Source organism: Physeter macrocephalus, chromosome 11 (genome assembly GCF_002837175.3).
Source record: "Physeter macrocephalus isolate SW-GA chromosome 11, ASM283717v5, whole genome shotgun sequence".
Taxonomy (NCBI): Eukaryota; Metazoa; Chordata; class Mammalia; order Artiodactyla; family Physeteridae; genus Physeter; species Physeter macrocephalus.
Genome location: NC_041224.1, coordinates 118,233,223 through 118,254,575, shown reverse-complemented (window position 1 = coordinate 118,254,575; position 21,353 = coordinate 118,233,223). Strand labels below are relative to the sequence as shown.

Here is a 21,353-nt window from a genome sequence, read left to right as displayed (position 1 = left end):
TTTGCTGCATCCCATAGGTTTTGGGTCGTCATGTTTTCATTGTCATTTATTTCTAAGTATTTTTTGATTTCCCCTTTGATTTCTTCAGTGATCTCTTGGTTATTTAGTAGCGTATTGTTTTGCCTCCATGTGTTTGTATTTTTTACAGTTTTTATCCTGTAATTGATATCTAGTCTCATAGCCTTGTGGTGGGAAAAGATACTTATACGATTTCAATTTTCTTAAATTTACCAAGGCTTGATTTGTGACCCAAGATATGACCTATCCTGGAGAATGTTCCATGAGCACTTGAGAAGAAAGTGTATTCTGTTGTTTTTGGATGGAACGTCCTATAAATATCAATTAAGCCCATCTTGTCTAATGTGTCATTTAAAGCTTTTGTCTCCTTATTTTCCTTTTGGATGATCTGTCCTTTGGTGAAAGTGGGGTGTTAAAGTCCCCTACTATTATTGTGTTACTGTCGATTTCTCCTTTTGTGGCCATTAGCATTTGCCTTATGTATTGAGGGGCTCCTATGTTGGGTACATAAATTGTTACATTTGTTATACCTTCTTCTTGGATTGATCCCTTGATCATTAGGTAGTGTCCTTCTTTGTCTCTTGTAATAGTCATTTTTAAGTCTATTTTTTCTGATTTGAGAATTGCTACTCTAGCTTTCTTTTGATTTCCATTTGCATGGAATATCTTTTTCCATCCCCTCACTTGCAGTCTGTATGTGTCCCTAGGTCTGAAGTGGGTCTCTTGTAGACAGTATATATATGGGTCTTGTTTTTGTATCCATTCAGCCAGTCTATGCCTTTTGGTTGGAGCATTTAATCCATTTACATTTAAGGTAATTATTGATATGTATGTTACTATTACCATTTTCTTAAGTGTTTTGGGTTTGTTTTTGTTGGTCATTTCCTTCTCTTGTGTTTCCTGCCTAGAGAAGTTTTTAGCATTTTTTGTAAAGCTGGTTTGGTGGTGCTGAATTCTCTTAACTTTTGCTTGTCTGTAAAGGTTTTAATTTCTCTGTCAAATCGGAATGAGATCTTTGCTGGGTAGGGTAATCTTGGTTGTAGGTTGTTCCCTTTCATCACTTTAAATATGTCCTGCCAGTCCTTTCTGGCTTGCAGAGTCTCTGCTGAAAGATCAGCTGTTAACCTTACAGGGATTCCCTTGTATATTATTTGTTGATTTTCCCTTGCTGCTTTTAATATTTTTTCTTTGTATTTAATTTTTGATAGTTTGATTAATATGTGTCTTGGCGTGTTTCTCCTTGGGTTCATTCTGTATGGGACTCTCTGCGTTTCCTGGACTTGACTGACCAATTTCCCATGTTAGGGAAGTTTTCAACTATAATCTCTTCAAATATTTTCTCAGTCCCTTTCTTTTTCTGTTCTTCTTCTGGGACCCCTATAATTCGAATGTTGGTGTGTTTAATGTTGTCCCAGAGGTCTCTGAGACTGTCCTTAATTCTTTTCATTATTTTTCTTTATTCTGCTCTATGGAAGTTATTTCCACTATTTTATCTTCCAGGTCACTTATCCGTTCTTCTGCCTCAGTTATTCTGCTATTGATTCCTTCTGGAGAACTTTTAACTTCATTTATTGTGTTTTTCATCATTGTTTGTTTGCTCTTTAGTTCTTCTAGGTCCTTGTTAAACGTTTCATGTATTTTCTCCATTCTGTTTCCAAAATTTTGGATCATCTTTACTATCATTACTCTGAATTCTTTTTCAGGTAGACTGCCTATTTCCTCTTCATTTGTTTGATCTGGTGGGTTTTTACCTTGCTCCTTCATCTGCTGCATATTTCTCTGTCATCTCATTTTGTTTAACTTACTGTGTTTGCAGATATTTCTTGGCAATTATAAATAATGCTGCTATGAACACTGGGGTACATGTATCTTTTCGAATTAGTGGGGTTTTTTCCGAATGTATAACCAGGAGTGGAACTTCTGGGTCATACGGTAGTTTGAATTTTTTGAGAAACCTCCATACTGTTTTCCACAGCGGCTGCACCAATTCACATTCTTACCAACAGTGTACAAGGATTCCTTTCTCTCCACATCCTCACCAACATTTGTCTTTTGTATTCTTTTTGATGATAGCCATCCTTTTGTAAGCATTTTATAAAATCATTAAATATTCTTGTAAAACATGACTTTTAAGTTATATAGCATTCTATCAGATGGCTATGCTATCATTTATTAAATAAATGCCCTACTGTTGGCCATTTAAGGTTTTCCAACTTCTTGGTCTTAAAAATATAGCCAAAATAAATAGTACATAACGTTGTTTCTTTGAAATTGCTATGACATACTCCTACAAGTTGAAATTGTATCAAACGGTCTGATCATTTACGCTTTTGGTTTTTAAAAGGAAAATGTCCGTCACAAAACTTTAATTTCATTCCTATTTTACTACATTTTCACAATCCTCAAAACTCTATTTAATTTGGGACTTCCCTGCTGGTCCACTGGCTAAGACTCTGAGCTCCCAAAACAGGGCGCCTGGGTTCCATCCAGTCGATGAACTGGATCGCACATGCATGCCATTACTAAGAGTTCACATGCCACAACTAAGAAGTCCACATGCCGCAACTAAAAAGCCAGCATGCCAAAACTAAGAGTCCACATGCCACAACTAAAAGATCCTGCACACCACAACGAAGATCCTGTGTGCCACAACTAAGACCCAGCACAGCCAAAATAAAAAATAAATAAATAAATATTAAAAACAAAAAAAACCAAAACTCTTATTTAACCTGAAAATCAAGAAACAAGATCTCATTCTAATTTGCCTTCTTTTGATTAGTGGCAAACTTTTGATACAGTTCAATACTGTCAAATGAAAAGACATATAATGTTAACAAAAAGTTTCCCCCTAAATTAACAACAAAAATCAAGCAGAAATACACTTAATAAGAATATACAGGGCTTCCCTGGTGGCGCAGTGGTTGCGCGTCCGCCTGCCGAAGCAGGGGAACCGGGTTCGCGCCCCGGTCTGGGAGGATCCCACGTGCCGCGGAGCGGCTGGGCCCGTGAGCCATGGCTGCTGGGCCTGCGCGTCCGGAGCCTGTGCTCCGCAGCGGGAGAGACCACAGCAGAGGGAGGCCCGCATACCACAAAAAAAAAAAAAAAAAAAAAGAATATATGTGAGCCTTAAATGAAGAAAATTATTATACTTAAGGACAAAATTTTTTAACAAAAAAGACATAGCAGGTTCCTGAATGAACTATACACGTATAGTAAAGATGTCAGTTCTCCCCTAAATTAATTGGTTTCACGGTAGTTCTAATCACAATTTTAGGGAGATTTTTCTTTCTAGAACTTGATTTAAAAAATCTAAAATTTACCCAGGAAAATAAGCAGATGAAAGAAGCAATATATGTTGAAAAAGAAGACAAAAATTAGCATTACCAGCTATTTTAAAATATGATTAAGAAGGACTTCCCTGATGGCAAAGTGGTTGAGAATCCACCTGCCAATGCAGGGGACATGGGTTCTATCCCTGGTCCGGGAAGATCCCACATGCCACAGGGCAACTAAGGCCATGTGCCACAACTACATCGCCTGCGCTCTAGAGCCCACGAACCACAACTACTGAAGCCCATGTGCCTAGAGCCCATGCTCCACAACAAGAGAAGCCACCTCAATGAAAAGCCCTCACACCACAACGAAGGGTAGCCCCCAATAGCCGCAACTAGAGAAAGTCTGTGCGCAGCAACGAAGACCCAATGCATGCAAAAAAAAAAAAAAAAAGTTAAAGATACTATTAAAATAAAACTTACAAATGTGGAAAGAAATATTATTAAAGATGTTCATAAGAAGGGCATTGATTAATTATACACATGCATACAATGGAATACAATGATGTCATAAAAAAGAATTATCTTAAACAGTATATTGCCCAGAATTATTAAGATCCCATTTTTTTAAGTAAACATTTTAATGAAGTATAACATATATGTGGAAAAGCTGTACAATTATAAACTTGGTGAATTTTCACAAAGCAAACACACCCACCCAGATCAAGAAAACAACAAAATTAGCACCTCACTCCCTCCCAAGAGTAATAACTACCTTGTCATAAGATCCCATTTTTAATCAACTGTATAGTGGTACATTTACATACAATAAAATGCACTATTTTAATTGTTCATTTTAACGACCTTTGACAAATTTACACAACCCATATAACCACTACCAAAGCAATCAAGGTACAAAGCACATAAGAGTCCATTTCAGTTAAAAATTATCTGTGTATGTCTGTGTATTTGTTTATATAGACACTGAAAAAAGCACAGATGGACATGCTACAAGCTGATAATTGGGAAGTGAAACTGTTAGTGCTTTCACTTCTTTAAAATTTTAAATTAAAACAGTGTTTTTTTTAAAAAAGAACAAATGATACTATAACAAACATATCTACCACCACCCCCAATAAATGCTAATATGTAAATTTAATATTGGAGATACAGTTCAAGTCCTCCCCCCAGCCCCATTTACTTCACCTCTCCTGGAGGAAACAATGACCGCTAATACTTTACTCCATATACGTAGTATGTTTTTTAAATTTACATAAGCAAAGGAGAGATTATTTAATAAATGGTACTGAGAATACTGATTAAAAATCAATGCTCTGGCTTTGGCTGATAGTTCAAGTAATTATCAGCTAAATTATATCATTTGCAAATTGTGAACCCTAAAGGTAGAGCTGTTTATTATCCCTTGATTTTTAAATCTATGTAAGAAAAAGTTCTTATCCTAAAAATAAAATTCCTAACATTATTCTTTAATCTACTTGCTAGAAATTATCATTAAAAAATAACTAAAAGAGGGAATTCCTTGGTGGTCCAGTGGTTAGGACTCCACGCTTTCACTGCCAAGGGCCCAGGTTCAATCGCTGGTCAGAGAAGTAGTAAGATCCCACAAGCCATGTAGCATGGCCAAAACCAAACCAAAACAAAACAAAAAAAACCACACTAAAAGAAAAAGAATTTAAATAAAGAACATACCATAGCTAAAGTTCACCAGTTTTTTTGGCCAGCCAAAAAGTAGAAAATAAAGACCAACAAAATGATATCATTCATTTAATTACCTCAAATTTTAGCTTCTTTAAGCTTTCTATATTAATAATCTTTTTATATTGATATTAATAACATTAAGAGAAATGCTATTCCCTCAAATAGGTCCTTCTAAATTCAATCTCGACTCGATTCTTTTAATTAGTCATTTTAACATACACAAACCACCTAACTGAACAGTAATGTAGCAAATGAAGGATAGCGATGATCAGAATCTCTGAGATAACTAAAGATCATAAAGCATTTTAGGATGATCAAACACAAACTTTCAAAGATGATGTACTAAAGAAATAGACAATATGGAATTCACCAGTGTGTTGAATGGAGGAATGCTTCAGATAGGTCTTAAACAACTGGAATAGAAGCAGAAGGATGCTGGAAAGCATGCAAGGCAGGATGATAAGTACAGGCAGAATTATAAACTAAACAACATCTGCTCTGATCTGTCAGGCTGGGTCAGAAGAGTCATGTTACAATAATAAAAGATAACAATGTATTAATTATACCTCTACTTCGTTCCAGAAAGGATTTAAGCTTATAAGTATATATTAAAATGTGACCAGATAGCACTAAATAAAGTCAGACAGATAAGGTGAGACACATGAGTATAAAAATAAAAACTGGAACCCACCTTCCATAGAATGGAATTCTTGCTTTGGTTGCATTCTGTTTTAGTTGGTCAAAAGCCCCTATGAAATAAGAGTTAATGAGTCCTCAAACTTGAAAATACAAATTTCAGAAAACAATTTTCCAATTTCAACACAATACCTGCTCTGAATGTGTCTGCACATATCAAACAGGTCTTCCAACCTTTCCTCTGGTAGTAATATGCTAACTGGGAAAGGAAGATTTTAAAAATCAATAAATACAAATTTATTATACATGTAATTGTTTCTGTTTACACTTGTTATTTACTTAAGGAGTAAAATAAAACTGCTCATATTCTCCTAAAAGTAATATTATTAAATTCTGAATACAGAGAATTTCCTAACGAGTTTAAATTCTAAGTGTCATACAGTCACATAGGAAGGATATAAAATGATGAAGCAACAAATGACCATAGTAAAAAACGTTAACATTAATTAAAAACAAACAATAACATAACCCTCTAAGAAATAATCCTTTCTCTTTTTTTCTTTCTAAACTATACAAAGTTGAGGCTTGTGAAGTAAAATCTGGTAACAAAGTTGAGGCACCCAATTATGGAGGAAGGGGTGGTATAATGAATTTAAAATTAGCAAAAAGATATGCAAAATGAAGATTCATACGTATTACACTGGGTGAGACATTGTGAAAAGGGAGTCTTGAGCCATAGGAGATAAGGTAAACTTTCCACGTTCACTTCTCCAAAAATCATATCATCTCCTTAAAGGACAGGAACAGTCTTTTTGGTAAAAGAAACAGCATAGTTATATAGAAGTCTACCATTCTTGCAAAAAGGTATCACGAGAAAGACTATGGGATTCTTTGCTCTTCTCCTACAAAGAGCTATTACAAAAACATAATAGATACATCAAGCAACACAAAATTGTAAAGGACCAATACTACAAATCCTGACTTTAGTTAACGTAAAACTTGATTTATACAAACATATTTTCTCCATGACTTTGTTTTTTTAATTAAGTATAATTTACCTTTGAACATGTTGTTGTTTTACCACTCCCTTGCAATCCAACAAACATGATCACGTTCTGTTTTCCTTTAGTGGGTGTCCATGCTTTAACTCCAGGGTCTACAAGCTACAAACCAAAAACAAAAATAAAATCAGGTTAACATACGCTTACATTCAAAACCCCTCTCCCCACAACTTTTTTTTTTTTTTTTTTTTTGCAGTACGTGGGCCTCTCACTGCTGTGGCCTCTCCTGTTGCAGAGCACAGGCTCCGGACGCACAGGCTCAGCGGCCATGGCTCATGGGCCCAGCCGCTCCACAGCATGTGGGATTTTCCCGGACCGGGGCACGAACTCATGTCCCTTGCATCAGCAGGGGGACTCTCAACCACCGAGCCACCAGGGAAGCCCCCTGACCTCTTTTAGGTTCTGAATTCCTTTTTTTCTTTTTTAATAAATAGATTTATTTATTTTTGGATGCACTGGGTCTTCGTTGCTGCGTGCAGGCTTTCTCTAGTTGAGGCGACCAGGGGCTACTCTTCCCTGGGGTGCGCAGGCTTCTCATTGCAGTGGCTTCTCTCATTGCGGAGCACGGGCTCTAGGCACGCAGGCTTCAGTAGTTGTGGCACGTGGGCTCAGTAGTTATGGCTCTAAAGCACAGGCTCAGTAGTTGTGGCTCATGGGCTTAGTTGCCCCGCAGCAGGTGGGATCTTCCCAGACCAGGGCTCAAACCCGTGTCCCTGCATTGGCAGGTGGATTCTTAACCACTGCGCCACCAGGGAAGTCCCTGAATTTCTTTCTAAATGAGTCTACAGGACTAAACTGAAATGACACAACCATCCGAGGTACTAGACTTTTTCAAAGTACCAATCAGCTCTGCTAGAACCAAAGGAGTAAGTGAAACTATTCACACAATATAGGGAAAAATACTCGAGACCACTAGCAGATACCTGTTGCTCTTAAAAAATTTTTTTTAGTTCCTTTCTTTTTTTCCCCACGACTGGACTCAAACATATTTTCTAAAGCTCTAAGACTCTCATCATAATTTTCACAACAGCAGCAGCAATATCAATTCTAAGGTGGAACAGGGCAATAGGCTGTATTTACAACTTGCAAAATAAAACTTCACTAATTCAAAATTGCTTAAAATCTAGGCAAGAATAGGGATATCTGATCTTTTCAAAGGGAATTTTTGACACAATGAAAGTGTAGAAAAGAGCTGTTGCCAAGAGTGACTTTCTGTACAAAAGCAGGACGCTCAACAGGCAAAACTTGATATTAAAAGAGGATAAACTCAGAGAGGCTCTTCCATCAATTAATATATAATGAAGTTTTACTTTTTGTAACTTGGCTTTGGCATTTTTTTGCAGGAATAATACTGGCCTTCATACCTGTACTCAGAATTTTGTATTCAGGAAAGCCTATGATAAAAATAAACCACTTCAGAAAAGTTAATAATCCTTCAATTAATATTTTTAATACAGATAAATATTCTATAAAAACACAAAAAAGTATTCTGAAATAGTATTACTGTTTGCAGTCCTAATGTAGTGAGTCTACAGAAAATCACAGCACAAGCTAGATATACTTTTACCTTCACAAGTTCTTTAAATACTGCGTGTTGAATCATTTTTCTTTTGTTAAGACCAGATGCCATCTCTTCAAGATCAATTGCAGACCTTCATGATGATGGTTTTTGAGGGTAGAAGGGGAAAAAGTCAGTTAAGACACTCTAAAAAAAAAATTAGCTTTTGCCCCAAAGAATGTAAGAATATTCAATCATTCATATTAATAGTCTTCTAATTAACATGCATACAATTACTACAGAGTCATAAGTCCATACCATAAAGAATTTACCATGAAATATTAGATGCAAGACTTTTGTTAGTTTTTCAAGGTTTTCTTTTCAAAGTCCAAATATTAATTTGTCCTCATATTACTGTAAAGTATTGATTTTATTTTTCTGGCAGCATACAGAATTTATACATGTTTACACCTAGCAGAAAATAAGACTACTTCCTGTAGTCCAAATGCTTAAATGCTAGTACTTCTCTATTTAGCACCCAGTCTGACAATATGAAAAGGAGGGATGGCCAGAGTACGACAAGGGCTAGGATTCAGGCAGCTAATTGAGGTGCCCTCAATTATTCTATGTGCCCTGTCCCAGTCAGTGCCCCTCCCAATTAACACAATAACTGAGACCACACACGTTACTCCTTTATTCAAATATGGACAGAGAAACCAAAAGGGGACAAAAAAGAATACAATTCTCCAATAATGAAGGAGGCTGATTAATGTCATTTTTAGTCTGAAGAGGATTAAAATGGCACCACTTTTCTATGATGAATCTAAATTGTTAACAGGCTTTTCTATTAAAATACTATACAGTATACAATTGAATCCATTCAGATAAAGGAGTAGTAGAATGGAAAGAAATCCATAATTAAATGAAAGCCACATGTAGTTTATTATTTGAACCATCATAATGGAAATGTACTATAAACAAAGTCTTCCAACATATGAGTTCTGTTATTTCCCAGTGCTGTATAGCAAAAACATTTCAAAATATAGCAGACTTTTCTAGTTAGCTCCTCATCCCAGTAAACTATATTTAGTTTTGCCTGTTTTTTACTTGATTAATTTAACTTACTTTACATTTTCTCTTAGTTGCTTCACTAGTTTAATATTAACATCTGCTTCCAATAATGCTGTACATACTTCTTTTAGCATAGCATTTAACACCTGCAAATAAATAAATAAAAACTTAAAACGCCCATTGTATCATTTCAACCATACAAAAACAATGATTGACCAGTCATCATGTACTACCATAACTTAATATTAATAAAAACAATACTATACCATTGGGGGGCGGAAAAGTTTTCAGTTAGTCTTCGAGAGATAATCTTATTAAATATCTAGTCATTTTGTCAAAATAAGACATTTCAGGGAATTCCCTGATGGTCCAGTGGTTAGGACTCTGAGCTTCCACTGCAGGGGGCAGGGGTTCAATCCTTGGTAGGGGAACTAAGATCCCGCAAGCCATGCAGCACGGCCAAAAAAAAAAGACATTCCATTTCGTTTTATTCAACCAGGTTTAACCGTCACAATTTTATCCCAACGTTAAAGTAATAATAGTAAAGACAATATACAAGCCCAAAAGTTACTACACAATACATGTTGCCATTGAAGTTTTCTATGTCATTGAATTCCTGTTGCTGATACGCAGCACTGTATATTCAGAACATCTGCTTAACTGGACTATCATGGAGGAAAATTAACAAAAGAAAATGATTCAGTCTGACCTAGCAGCCTTACTACTTCCACTCAGAGCAGAGAAACAAAGTTGAAAAGGAAACTATCCTCCATTAATAACTCACTATCATCACATATTTGTTGAGGTGCAAGGCACTGTGGTTAAATGGTCACAAGCTATAAAATCTCTAAAAAAGATGAGCCCTTAGCTGATCAAGGAAATAAGTGTTTACAGATTAGAATGTAAGCTACGCGAGGACAGGAATTTTAGTCTACTTTGTTTACTGCTATAGCCCTGGTGCCAGCAAAAATGTTTGCAAAAATGTAGGCCCTCAATTACTTCTTGAATGAATTCTCATCATCAACTTCGGTCATATGTCATATAGCAGCTTATCAGATTTCTCTATCCCTCATTAAAGGGATTGATAAAAATGGAACTGATCTCTCCTTAGAGGGATTTCTCCTTGTTAATTCCCTAGTAGCACAGAACCAAGAACAGAGAAACTGCCAATTCAAGCAACATCTGTTATTTTAATTCCCACCAACCTCTTCTCCCTGGTTTCTTTTTTTTTTTTTTTTTTTTTCCTACCATAAACACAAACAGCATAAGGGTTATGCAACAGGGAAAACTGTTTAGAAAGCTGTTGTTTTATTTGTTCAGAATTTCAAAGGCTAAACAATGGTTTAAATTATGATTAATTACTTAATAATAATTATTAGAAAAAGCCTCGGAATTAGGAAAATTAGAAAAACAGGAATTAGAAAAAAGATTCTAATCCTGGTTCTTCCAATAAATAAACATGTGAAACTGACTTTCTGTTGCTGTTAAATGAGAGGCTGGACTAGCCGAGCTCAAAGATGGTCCCCAAATTATTTAATTCCATTAGCTTATTAAAGTGTTGATATCAAATTCTATCTTAGAATTTTTTTAAACCTCCAAGTTAGAAAGTACTTTTTATCTATTATTTCATTTGATCCTTAAAATCATCTTGAAAGGTAAATGCTATTTTCTCATTTTATACATTAAGAAATCTGAAGCTGACTTGCTCAAATCTCTACCATTTGTTTAGTGGGATGCTAAACAAGGTCTTCTAAAACCAAATTCAGTACTTTCCCATTGGTACCACAAAATATAAAGTATACTATAATCTTCTTTTTTCAGTTGACAAACCATTAAGATACAATGTGTGGAGAAAAAAATACCTTAAAATAATAAAACCTGGAGGAAAAGTGTTTCAGATACCATATAAGGAGTCAGCTTACAAAATTTCCAAAAAAACTGAATGAGGATTACAGAGGAAATGAATCAAAGTAGCCAAAATGGAAATACTAACCTTTTATAAGAATGCTAAATAAAAGTCAAGGAGAAAAGGTCAGATACATGCATGCCTAGCCAAAAAGGAAGAAGCAGGATACTAAAGTTTTAGGCCTATGTCAAGAGAGAAAGCAAAAGTATATTTCCAGGTCTAAGCCATTTTCAAAATATAAAAGGTACATCATTATTACATGTAAGTTAAGGTGGTTTTTGTTTTGTTTTTTGGGGGGTAATTCATTACTGAACGTTGAAATTAAGACAGTTGATTTCTCAATAAAAAACGCTATCTAGTGTATCCATTTCTGGGTTTTATCTACTGGTATTTACATAGAGATTACTAATCATCCACCTCCAATGCTAGTGATGATGTACAATCACATGTATTTTACATATTTTACATACCTCTTCATTGATAATGGTGGCATTGCTCAATGAGCGTAATGCTGATGTTATTTTTCTTCCAAGGTCTGCTAGTACCATCCTGAAGGCTTTAAGACGTGATTACAAGAAACTCTAGGAAGGAAAAAAATTAAAACATCTAAAAACAATCAACACCAGTTCCCATAACTGAAGACTTCTAAAGAAGAGTAAGTTCAAATTAAAGTACTCTAGTGTTTAGATACTGTAACTTCAACTTCTATAGCCTCAACCTGCATCTTCAATACTGTCAGGTCCAGAAGCTGAAGCTACCACTTGGTTATGATGCCTTATATTTGAATACCTAACTGGAATATTCTGTATAATTCAGCAAATTTAACATGTCAGATAATATGCTTTGAAGAAATGATGACATCTCAAATTAAATGTATTCATTTTGGACATACTTGTAAATATGAATAACTGACTGATGTGTTATGTACATTTTTAAATGAAAAAAAGGGTGAGAAAGACAAAGAAAGAAAAAGGTGAAATCTCCACCCAGGAATATTGTCTAATTAAGGGACAACTATTTTCATTTATGCTCTAAGTGAAAAAAAAAGTTTTAAAATTAGTAAATCACTTAACTTTTCATGCACATTGCATTATCTCATTTCATTCTTCTAAAAACTAAGGAAAGAGGTGTATTATTCAAAAGCTGTTCTTGATTCCCCAACTCTAAAACAAGATAACCTCCAAGGCCCCTGCCAGCTCTAAAATGTTACAGTTTTATAAAATAGGTAGATGTACCTATTACATGTAAGTCAGGATGCAAGGACTCATGGATGGTAAGCAAGCAAACATGACTGGTATTTCCTGCCCTCAAGTTGCTTACCTACTAGCTAGCCAGACAAGGCACATGAATAAGCAGCAAAATAAAGTGAATCTAGGCATTCCTCTGCCTGACTGCCTTCTAACTGGGACATAGGCTTTATTCTGCCTTCAGACTCAAATTGAAACATCAGCTCTTCCTGGGTCTCAAGCCTGCCAGACTGCCAACTAGAAATACACCATCGGCTTAGCTCTCCTGGGTCTCCAGCTTGCCAAGTCACCCTGTGGATCTTAGGACTCATCAGCCTCCATGATCATGTGAGCCAATTCCTTATAACACATCTCTTTTTGTGTGTGTGTGTGTGTGTGTGTGTGTGTGTGTGTGTGTGTGTGTGTGTATGTACACACACATATCCTATTGGTTCTGTTTCTGTGGGGAACCTTGACTAACACCAGAAAAGTAGTAGTTCAAACTAGCAATAAAATTTTATGGTCAACTACCAATGATTATTTCTGTAAAAATTGAAAGGAGAAAAAAATAAGCTCAAGTAGACAGAACAGGTCTTATTGAGAAGGTTGAACATGAATTTGATCCTGAAATAGGGTAGTAGTTGGATATGTGGAGAAAAGGACAAAAGGGAGTTTGAAGAAGGTGAAATGGCATAAGTAGAAATGGAGACATGAAAAAGCCTCGGACATATTCATATCTTATGTATACATTTTACTTATAGATTATTGAGTACTATTTTGAAGACAGTAAATAAAACATTCTCATCAGGACAGAGGGCTACATAGTTAGAAGGAAATACAGGTTGTAAAGGGCTCTGAAAACCAGGTTAAGAAATATAAGCAATATTGGCAGAAAAGTTCAGTGTTCAGAACAGCTGTTTTGGTAACTCTTCCAAGCTAATTGGTCTAATTTAGTCAACCAAGATTACCTAGACTAGATCCTATCTATAGAGTAAACAAAAGATTAAAAATAATAGAAACAGGATGACAAAAGAGCTGACTCATTCAACATAGAGAAAGTGGAAAGATGAGGGGAGTCAAAAGAAGCAGGAAGGGAAAAGGCACTCAAGGACCTATCACCGGCAAAGAGATATTCCAGGTTGAGCTCTACATTAAACACTACACTTCCATTCAGGTAAAATTTGGTAAATTATAACCTAAAAACTTACTACCAATACCTGATGGAACTGAAAAAATGTACTTACCATGATTTTTTGTTTTTTACAATTACATGGTTACGTAAACTGGAAGAGCAACCACTTCGTAGAAAAAAATCCGGAACTTTTAAATTCTTATCCCATACTCATTATACCAAATTATTATCGCATAAGTAAATATTCTTCAGGTAAGAGATAAGATTCAGTTATCTGATAGATGTTTCAGTTTATCTCCTTTACCATTGCATTACCAGGAGTAATATAATCCTAATTATGACACCACAATTAGCTTTTTTAGAGATCATGTCATAAACAGATCATCCTCCATTTTATTTATTTATTTTTTCATCCTCCATTTTAAAAAGCTACACTAGTTAACTCTTATCTCCCCATGTTGACTGGCTCTTTTAAATTAAAAATTTTAAAAATTCTGTGAAGTTTTCCAATACAGTTTTCCTATGTAAGTACTTATTTGTAGCATATTTTAAAATATATTTGCCTGATTACAAAAACCTACACTTCAGTAGGGGAATAATATCTAATAATACCTTTTATTAATACAGTGTTTCCCCTGCAATTTCCAAGGATGTGTTTCTGAATACTCTGGTATTAAAATTCCGTTCAAAACTTCAACGACTTCCCATTTCACAGAGAGGTAAAGTCCTCAGAATGGACTATAAGGCACTCTCCTCACCCTCCCCAGAGGATTCTGTTACTTGCTGCTGTTGCTACACGTTTCCACCTCAGGGCCTTAGCACCAGCTGGCATGCTCATCCTCTGGTTAACAATATGGCTCCCGTCCTCATCTCTGTCGGACTGTTGTTGTCCAGATGCAACTTTTCAATGAGGCCTTCCCTCATCACTTGTTTAAAACTGCAGCCTCCCTTCTCTTCATTTTCTCTCATTGTTTTCTTACCAACTAACATGATTTACTTACAGCTAACCCTTGAACAAAGGGAGGTTAGTGGCACTGACCCCTTCCACAGAAAATCCACGCACTGTTATCTGTGCCTCAAAAACAAAGAAACTGACTCACCCAAAGGAAGGAAGCTGAAACAGTTTGGATAGAATTGACTGAAATCCTAGTTCTTATGATTCCACATATTGTGATCTCTAATTGAACACAAACTTATCCCCACACTTAATTTAAAAGTCTGTAAAATGAAAAAACAGGTACTATATTGAAAAAAATCTGCACATAAGTCAACCCACGCAGTTCAAACCCTTGTCATCAAGGGTCAACTGTATATGATTTGCAGTCTAGCTCCCTCAACTGAAACGTAAGTTGCATTAGGGCAGGGATTTTTGCCTCTTTTGCTCTCTTCTGTGGCTCAATGCTTTATTTATCTTCAGCCTATGTAGTAAGCCTTTAGTAAAAATGAACCTTATGGATGAATGATGTATTTAAGACCTAAGGGAAAAAGCAAGACTAGGACACCAAAGTCATGAAAGGCCTTACAAATATCTCTCAAAAGACCATTAAAATAAACCAATGAAGATAACATGACAAATCAAAAAAAAATCAATGACCTAGATAATTGATATTGTAAAATTAGTATTCATTTGCCTTATTTATTATAACTTTTCAGAATTTCCAACAAGATTCTTAAAAATTAACTTCACCTTGTTCTAATATGCACACTAAAATACAAAATATCTTTTTTAATGTTAATAGCTAACCCTATATCTCAAATTGGAATAATTTACTGTTTAAGCACCCTCACTCAAAATTCTCTTTGCTAACTAAAAAGATTTATAGAAGTAATTATGTATATACCTGTACTAGAGTTTCACTAAAGAGTAATCTCTACTTAGATGGGGCTGTTGGAAAGGTAAGGGATTACTATATAGTACTTCATATAGTTCAACATCTATTATCTCATTCCACCCTCACAACAATTTTACCATATAAGCAGGTGAAGGAATAGAACAGCCACTCCCTACAAAAAAAGCATAATGACTTCCTACAGTCCCTTGGATACAGAGCCTTAGGTCCTAGAGTATGAATGATGGATGCTTTAGACAATACGGTTGAATACACCTGCTGGCAAACTCCTGGGATGAATTTTGCTGCTATACTACAGGAAAGGAAATCATATTTTGAAAGCAAAGATGCACATTCCTCTTCATGGAAGAGTAATAATTTCAATGTCCAGAAAGAACTGATAAGTACCACTGCAATCAGGATGTACAAGGACTGATCTTGGCCCATCACATGTTCTTCTAACAGGAGTCTAGCTAAGAGTTGGATTGTGAGGTGATGGAAACAGTCTCAAGTTTGGGGTGCCCTAAATAAGGCAAGCACAGAGCCAAGTATCATACTTACCTGCTGCAGTGTGAAGTACTGAAAAGAGCATGGGCTTTGGAGTCTGACAGACTTAAATTCAAATCCCAGCTCTGTTACATACTGGCTGGGTTACTTTGGGCAAGTTACATATCTGAGCCTCACTTTCCTCAGTGCAAAATGGAGATAATACCATTACCAAGGTAGTTACCCTGAAATGTTGTAAGGATTAAATGAGACAATATGTATAAAACTGCCTGCAAGTGCACAGTATATTAACTATTATTTTCCTTCCTTTCTTGAATGATATCAATTGGCTCTCCCTATAACGTTAACTGAAGTCTGAGTAAACTGGAAATTTTCTGAACTCTACTAAAGTGACTGTCCCACTACCCAGGAATCACTCCCACAAAATATTTAACATTTAGTGCAAATTACATGTACCTGGTTATTATTCGATAGAAGCTGGAGTGTCCAAACAGCCACTTTTCTCTACATAAGCAATTAAAAATAATCCTGCCAGAACCTTGCCCGATCTGAGATTATATAAACAGATCCTAACGATTAGAGATTCCAAATCTTATTATAATGAAAATGCCTATTAAAAAGTTCTTCTAAGCCCTAGTCAATGACTAACTTATTGGATCAATATTAGACTAAAGAACTAAATATACAAATATACTATTATTAGTAAATATCTTTAGGAAAATGACTTCTATATTATATACTTTTCTATAAACTAGTCAATAGCCCAAACCAATACTTGCTTTCCTGACTATGATACTAAATATATATATATGTGTGTGTGTGTATATATATATTCTTTTTAATTCTGCATAGCATATGTAGTCATAGTCTAGAAACATAGAAAAGTAAACTATTTAACAAAGTGTACTATTGGTATTTTATTTAGTAAAATGATTATATCTGAATAACTAATATAATGTTAATGACTTTAAATTTAGGAATATTTTTTCATTCTGAATATACTTAGTCCTCTAAAGAAATAAATCACTTTTATGTTTTGTGATTACAAGAGGATACACGTTTGTTATAAAAATTCAAACATTACAGAAACATTAAAGGTAGAAATATAATTCCCCTAACCCTACCCCCTCTTTTGTCCCCTGATAACCACCAATAATGCTCTGGAATACATTCCTATAGATTTTATATTTTATGCATATAATTTAGGCAAATTTTCATAAGAATTATGGTTGGGGGGGAATGAAGAGGAAAGAAGAAATGAGGGGAAATCTTTTGTAAATATGCTTGCTAATGCTAAAAATATGCTTATATGCAAAAGCCAGATTACAAAACTGCATATATTGTATTTTGTATAAACTAATATCCAAAAAACGGCATTAGCCACGAAGGAAATGTCAATCAAAGGCACAATCAGATACCACTTGACCCACACTGAGATAGCTATAATAACAACTGTTGGTGAGAACATGGAGAAATCAGACCCTCATACACTGCTGGTGAGAATGTAAAATGGTACAGCCCTTTGGAAGTCTGGCAATTCCTCAAAATTTTAAACACAGAGTTACTATATGACCCAGCAATTCCACTCCTAGGTACATGTGAGAAAAAGGAAGACACACATTCACACAAAGAATTGTACTTGAATGGTCATTAGCAATATTATTCATACTAGCCAAAAAGTGAAAAAAAAGCCAAATATCCCTCAACTGATGAGTGGATAAATAAAATGTGGTATACCCACCAAATGGAATATTATTTGATAATAAAAAGAGATGAAGTACTGACACATGCTGCAACATGGATGAATCTTGAAAGCATTATGCTAAATGAAAGAAACCAGTGACAAAAGAATATACATGATTCTACTTAGATGAAATGTCCAGAAGAGAAAAATCTGTAAAGAAAGAAAGTGGATTAATAGTTGCTTAGGGCCTGGGAAACGGGGGAAAATGAGGAGTGAGTGTTAGTGGGTATGGGGTTTCTTCATGGAGTGATGAAAATGTTCTAAAATTGATGGTGGTGATGGTTGTACAGCTCTGCAAATAGACTAAAGACCACTGAATTGTACCCTTTAGGTGAGCTGTATGGTATGTTAATTTTATTTCAGTAAAACTTTTAGAAAATAATAATATTTGTCATCTCTGGATGGTGAATAACTAGTAATTTTTATTTTCTAATTTATATTTTTGCAATTTTCAAGTTTTTGGTAATGACTAAGAGTATTATTTTTTGTTAAAGGGAAAATTAATTATTTTTCAAAATGCTCTGTGAGAATTAGAATGATATTATACTAGAGGTTGAGATGGAGTTGTGACTTTTATTCATTTTAGTCACTCATTAAACACCCACTATGTGCTCCAGGAATTGTACCAGCATGAGAAAAGTTCTAACTCCAAATCAATAAATTACATCAAGTTAACAAAGACAAGACTCCTCTGTTAATTTCAGAAGATAAATTATGCATCATACCACCACTGACTTCCCTGCCTTATTTTGCACCAAAGTAGTATCAGGAAATATTCTCTTTATTAAAATAATTCTGTTTTTGAATTTAAAACTCAATTTAATATTAAAAGGTATACCAAAAATTCAATAAGCAACAATAGGTAATAACTCAAAAACACTGGGAATCAATTCTTTAAGATACTTTTTGGCTGTCAAGTCATTCATAAAAAGAATCTTTATGTAAACTGTTACCAAGAGGAAAATTAAAACAAAGTCAAAAGAATTCCTTGGAAATAGTTTGCCTTGAAGTTGAAAAGAACACAGACTGAAAATATGGATGAGGAGGGATGAGGCATATGCTCAAGCGATGGGTAATTTCAGTGACATTCAGCTAACACCTGTCAGCTAAAAATTAAATACTCAATCAGAATCTCTAGGGATGGTAACATCACAAGACTATGGGGGAAGTGGCCTCATCTAAATTCATGATTAGGAGAGCAAAACAAGCCATCTACGTTTTGAAACACTTCACTGGCTATACTCATGTGCAGCCAGGGTTAATAATCACTGCATGAAGCAACACTCCTCAAGGGAAACAAGAGAATGAAAAACCTGTTCTATAATTTAAAAATTAGAGACAATGTAGCAAACGCATTGAAGGGAGAGGAAAGAGACTACATACACTAAGCATACGCCAAAATTCTATTCAAGAGATGTGGGATTGAAGAACATGAGGGGAAGGGGATCAAGCCAAGGGCTAACCATAAAGCAGAATTTATAGGACCTAATGACCAAATGGTTATGGAGAATGAAGGAGAAACAGAGACAAAAATGACTCTCAGGCCTCTAGTTTGACTAACCAGGTGGCTAGTGATGCCATTAACCAATGAATTTTAGGCAAAAAGAGAAGCTGGTTTGAAAGTTAAAGAGTTAATAGAGAAAAGATTCAAGGTGCTTTAAAGGTTATTTGTAATGTTCTTTTACTAGGTTGGATATCGAGTCTTCATTTTATTATCCTTTTAAAAACTGAACAAACAAATATCACAAAATTCAACTAGAAACATGGGGCCAAAACTCAAAGATACACTAGGAATCCCTGCTTTTGTGTACTTTTGTGCGTAGGACGTATGTCATTTAAAAAGGGAAAAAAAAAGGAAGGTGGAGTGAGTTTGGTTTTAGACCTATTGAATTTGCAGAATCTAAAGAACTATTTCATGAAACAGAGGCTAGAGAAAAAGATGTGGAAATGGTTGGCATACAAGGATAATACCATGGAAGTAGATGAGAGCTCTCAAGGAGAGCATTTGGGCTAGAGCCATGGTGAAGGGCCAACCAAAAGGAGTCAACTAAGACTGAAAATAATCAAAAGGATAGAAGATTTTACTAATTCCCTTTCCCTCTCCGAAGGCATTCAGAAGCAAATCAATTGAAACAAAGAAAAGCGACCACTTAATGGGTATCTTACTGTATTCCAGTGGCAGGTCCAGAATTTCCAGACAGGTGGAGTTACAGGAGTAATCTCTTTTAAGGAGGGCTTGAAGATGTTTTTGCACGGTACTTCATATTCGGTTGGAAAATACTAATTGATCAGATCAAAAAATCAAAGGAGGGCTTCCCTGGTGGTGCGGTGGTTGAGAATCCACCTGCGATGCAGGGGACACGGGTTCGTGCCCCGTTCCGGGAAGATCCCACATTGCCGCGGAGCGGCTGGGCCCGAGACCCATGGCCGCTGAGCCTGCGCGTCCGGAGCCTGTGCTCCGCAACGGGAGAGGCCACAACACTGAGAGGCCCGCGTACCGCAAAAAAAAAAAAAAAAAAAAAAAAAAAAAAAAAAATCAAAGGAAAGAGGTTTGAGAGAAATATTTCCCCTCCCCTTTGGCACCACCACTGCTGTATTCTAGGCACTGTACCAAACACCTTACCTAATCCTTCATCCTCATACTAAGCTTATTAGGTAGATGAGGAAACTGAGGCTAGATCAGAATAACAACTTGCTCAGGGTCACAAATCTCCTAAGTAGCACACTCTCATCTGTGTTCCCATAGCTCTCATGGCTCTTTATGCCTTACTAGAATTTCTCATTACTCATCTTGGTGTAATGTATATTTATGTGCCTCTCTCTCACCGTACTGTTACCTCTTCAATGCCAGGGTTCATGTCATTAATTTCTGTATCACTATAGCTAAGAATGAGTAAATATTTTGTTGAATGAAGCATATGAAAGAACTAGGTGATAACAGCATCCGCCAATAGGCGAAAGAGCTTCAAGAAATGGTTAGCAGCACCAAATGCTACGGAAAGAACGATCAGTATACCTTAAGTCGTCAATGGCACTTAACTGGTATCCCTTATTCATTTTTGAAAGCCTACTACAGGCGGAACAATGTGTTAATTAGGCACAAGTTAACATGGAAAAATAAAATCTGGTACAAGTCAAAAGATTTTCGGAGAAGAAGCCACATCTAAATCCTTGATCACGACAGCAAAACAAAGTCAAGCCTGCAATTGCTTACGTTTAATTTGGCTCGGGTAAATCTGAAGACAATTTTAAAAGGGTCACAGCGCATCTTTTAATAAAACTTCTGACGGGAGACACGAGATGAAAAAGGGCCAGCGCACCTCCGTCTCGGTGACGACAGCCGGTGGCCAAGGACGCCGACTCCCTCCAGTGTCTAGCCCCCTAAGCAGGGTTAGGGCTGCCCCTAGCTGCTGGTCGGTAGTGTTGAGCGGGAAAAAGCAGACACTTACCGCAAAAGGCACCGCTACAGCCGTGACCCAAACGGGCCGGGCCGGGAAGTCCTTCGCGAAGCCCCACGCCGTGGGAGGAAAACAACGAAAGCGGGGATCAGACGGACAGGTGCTACCCCACATAAACTAGGGTCCCAGCGCCCAGCACCGCGACGCCAACTCCCACCAGCTGGAAGACCGATGACTGCCACCGAACCTTCCGCCCAATGTGGTAACGTCATCACTCGGCGTAGTCCGGCCTTTCATGAAGAGGATACACTTCCGCTTCCGGGGCACCCGCCGCGA

General features: G+C 36.2%; 1 protein-coding gene across 2 annotated transcripts in view; it reads right to left on the bottom strand.

Moving 5' to 3' along the window:
• LOC102975070 (signal recognition particle subunit SRP54) overlaps positions 1 to 21,276 on the bottom strand; it is an 81,264-nt gene extending 59,988 nt beyond the window's left edge. Inside the window, exons 1-7 of one of the 2 annotated variants that reach the window (XM_055088384.1) lie at positions 21,069 to 21,276; positions 11,652 to 11,762; positions 9,330 to 9,421; positions 8,274 to 8,358; positions 6,704 to 6,808; positions 5,838 to 5,904; positions 5,701 to 5,758 (exon numbers count right to left, since the gene is read on the bottom strand). In XM_055088384.1, coding sequence (XP_054944359.1) covers positions 5,701 to 5,758; positions 5,838 to 5,904; positions 6,704 to 6,808; positions 8,274 to 8,358; positions 9,330 to 9,421; positions 11,652 to 11,729 — 485 coding nt within the window. In that variant the 5' untranslated portion in view covers positions 11,730 to 11,762; positions 21,069 to 21,276. The remainder of the gene's footprint in view (positions 1 to 5,700; positions 5,759 to 5,837; positions 5,905 to 6,703; positions 6,809 to 8,273; positions 8,359 to 9,329; positions 9,422 to 11,651; positions 11,763 to 21,068) is intronic. The other variant, XM_007112311.4, reaches the window with a different exon arrangement.
• Positions 21,277 to 21,353: the final 77 nt, after the last annotated feature.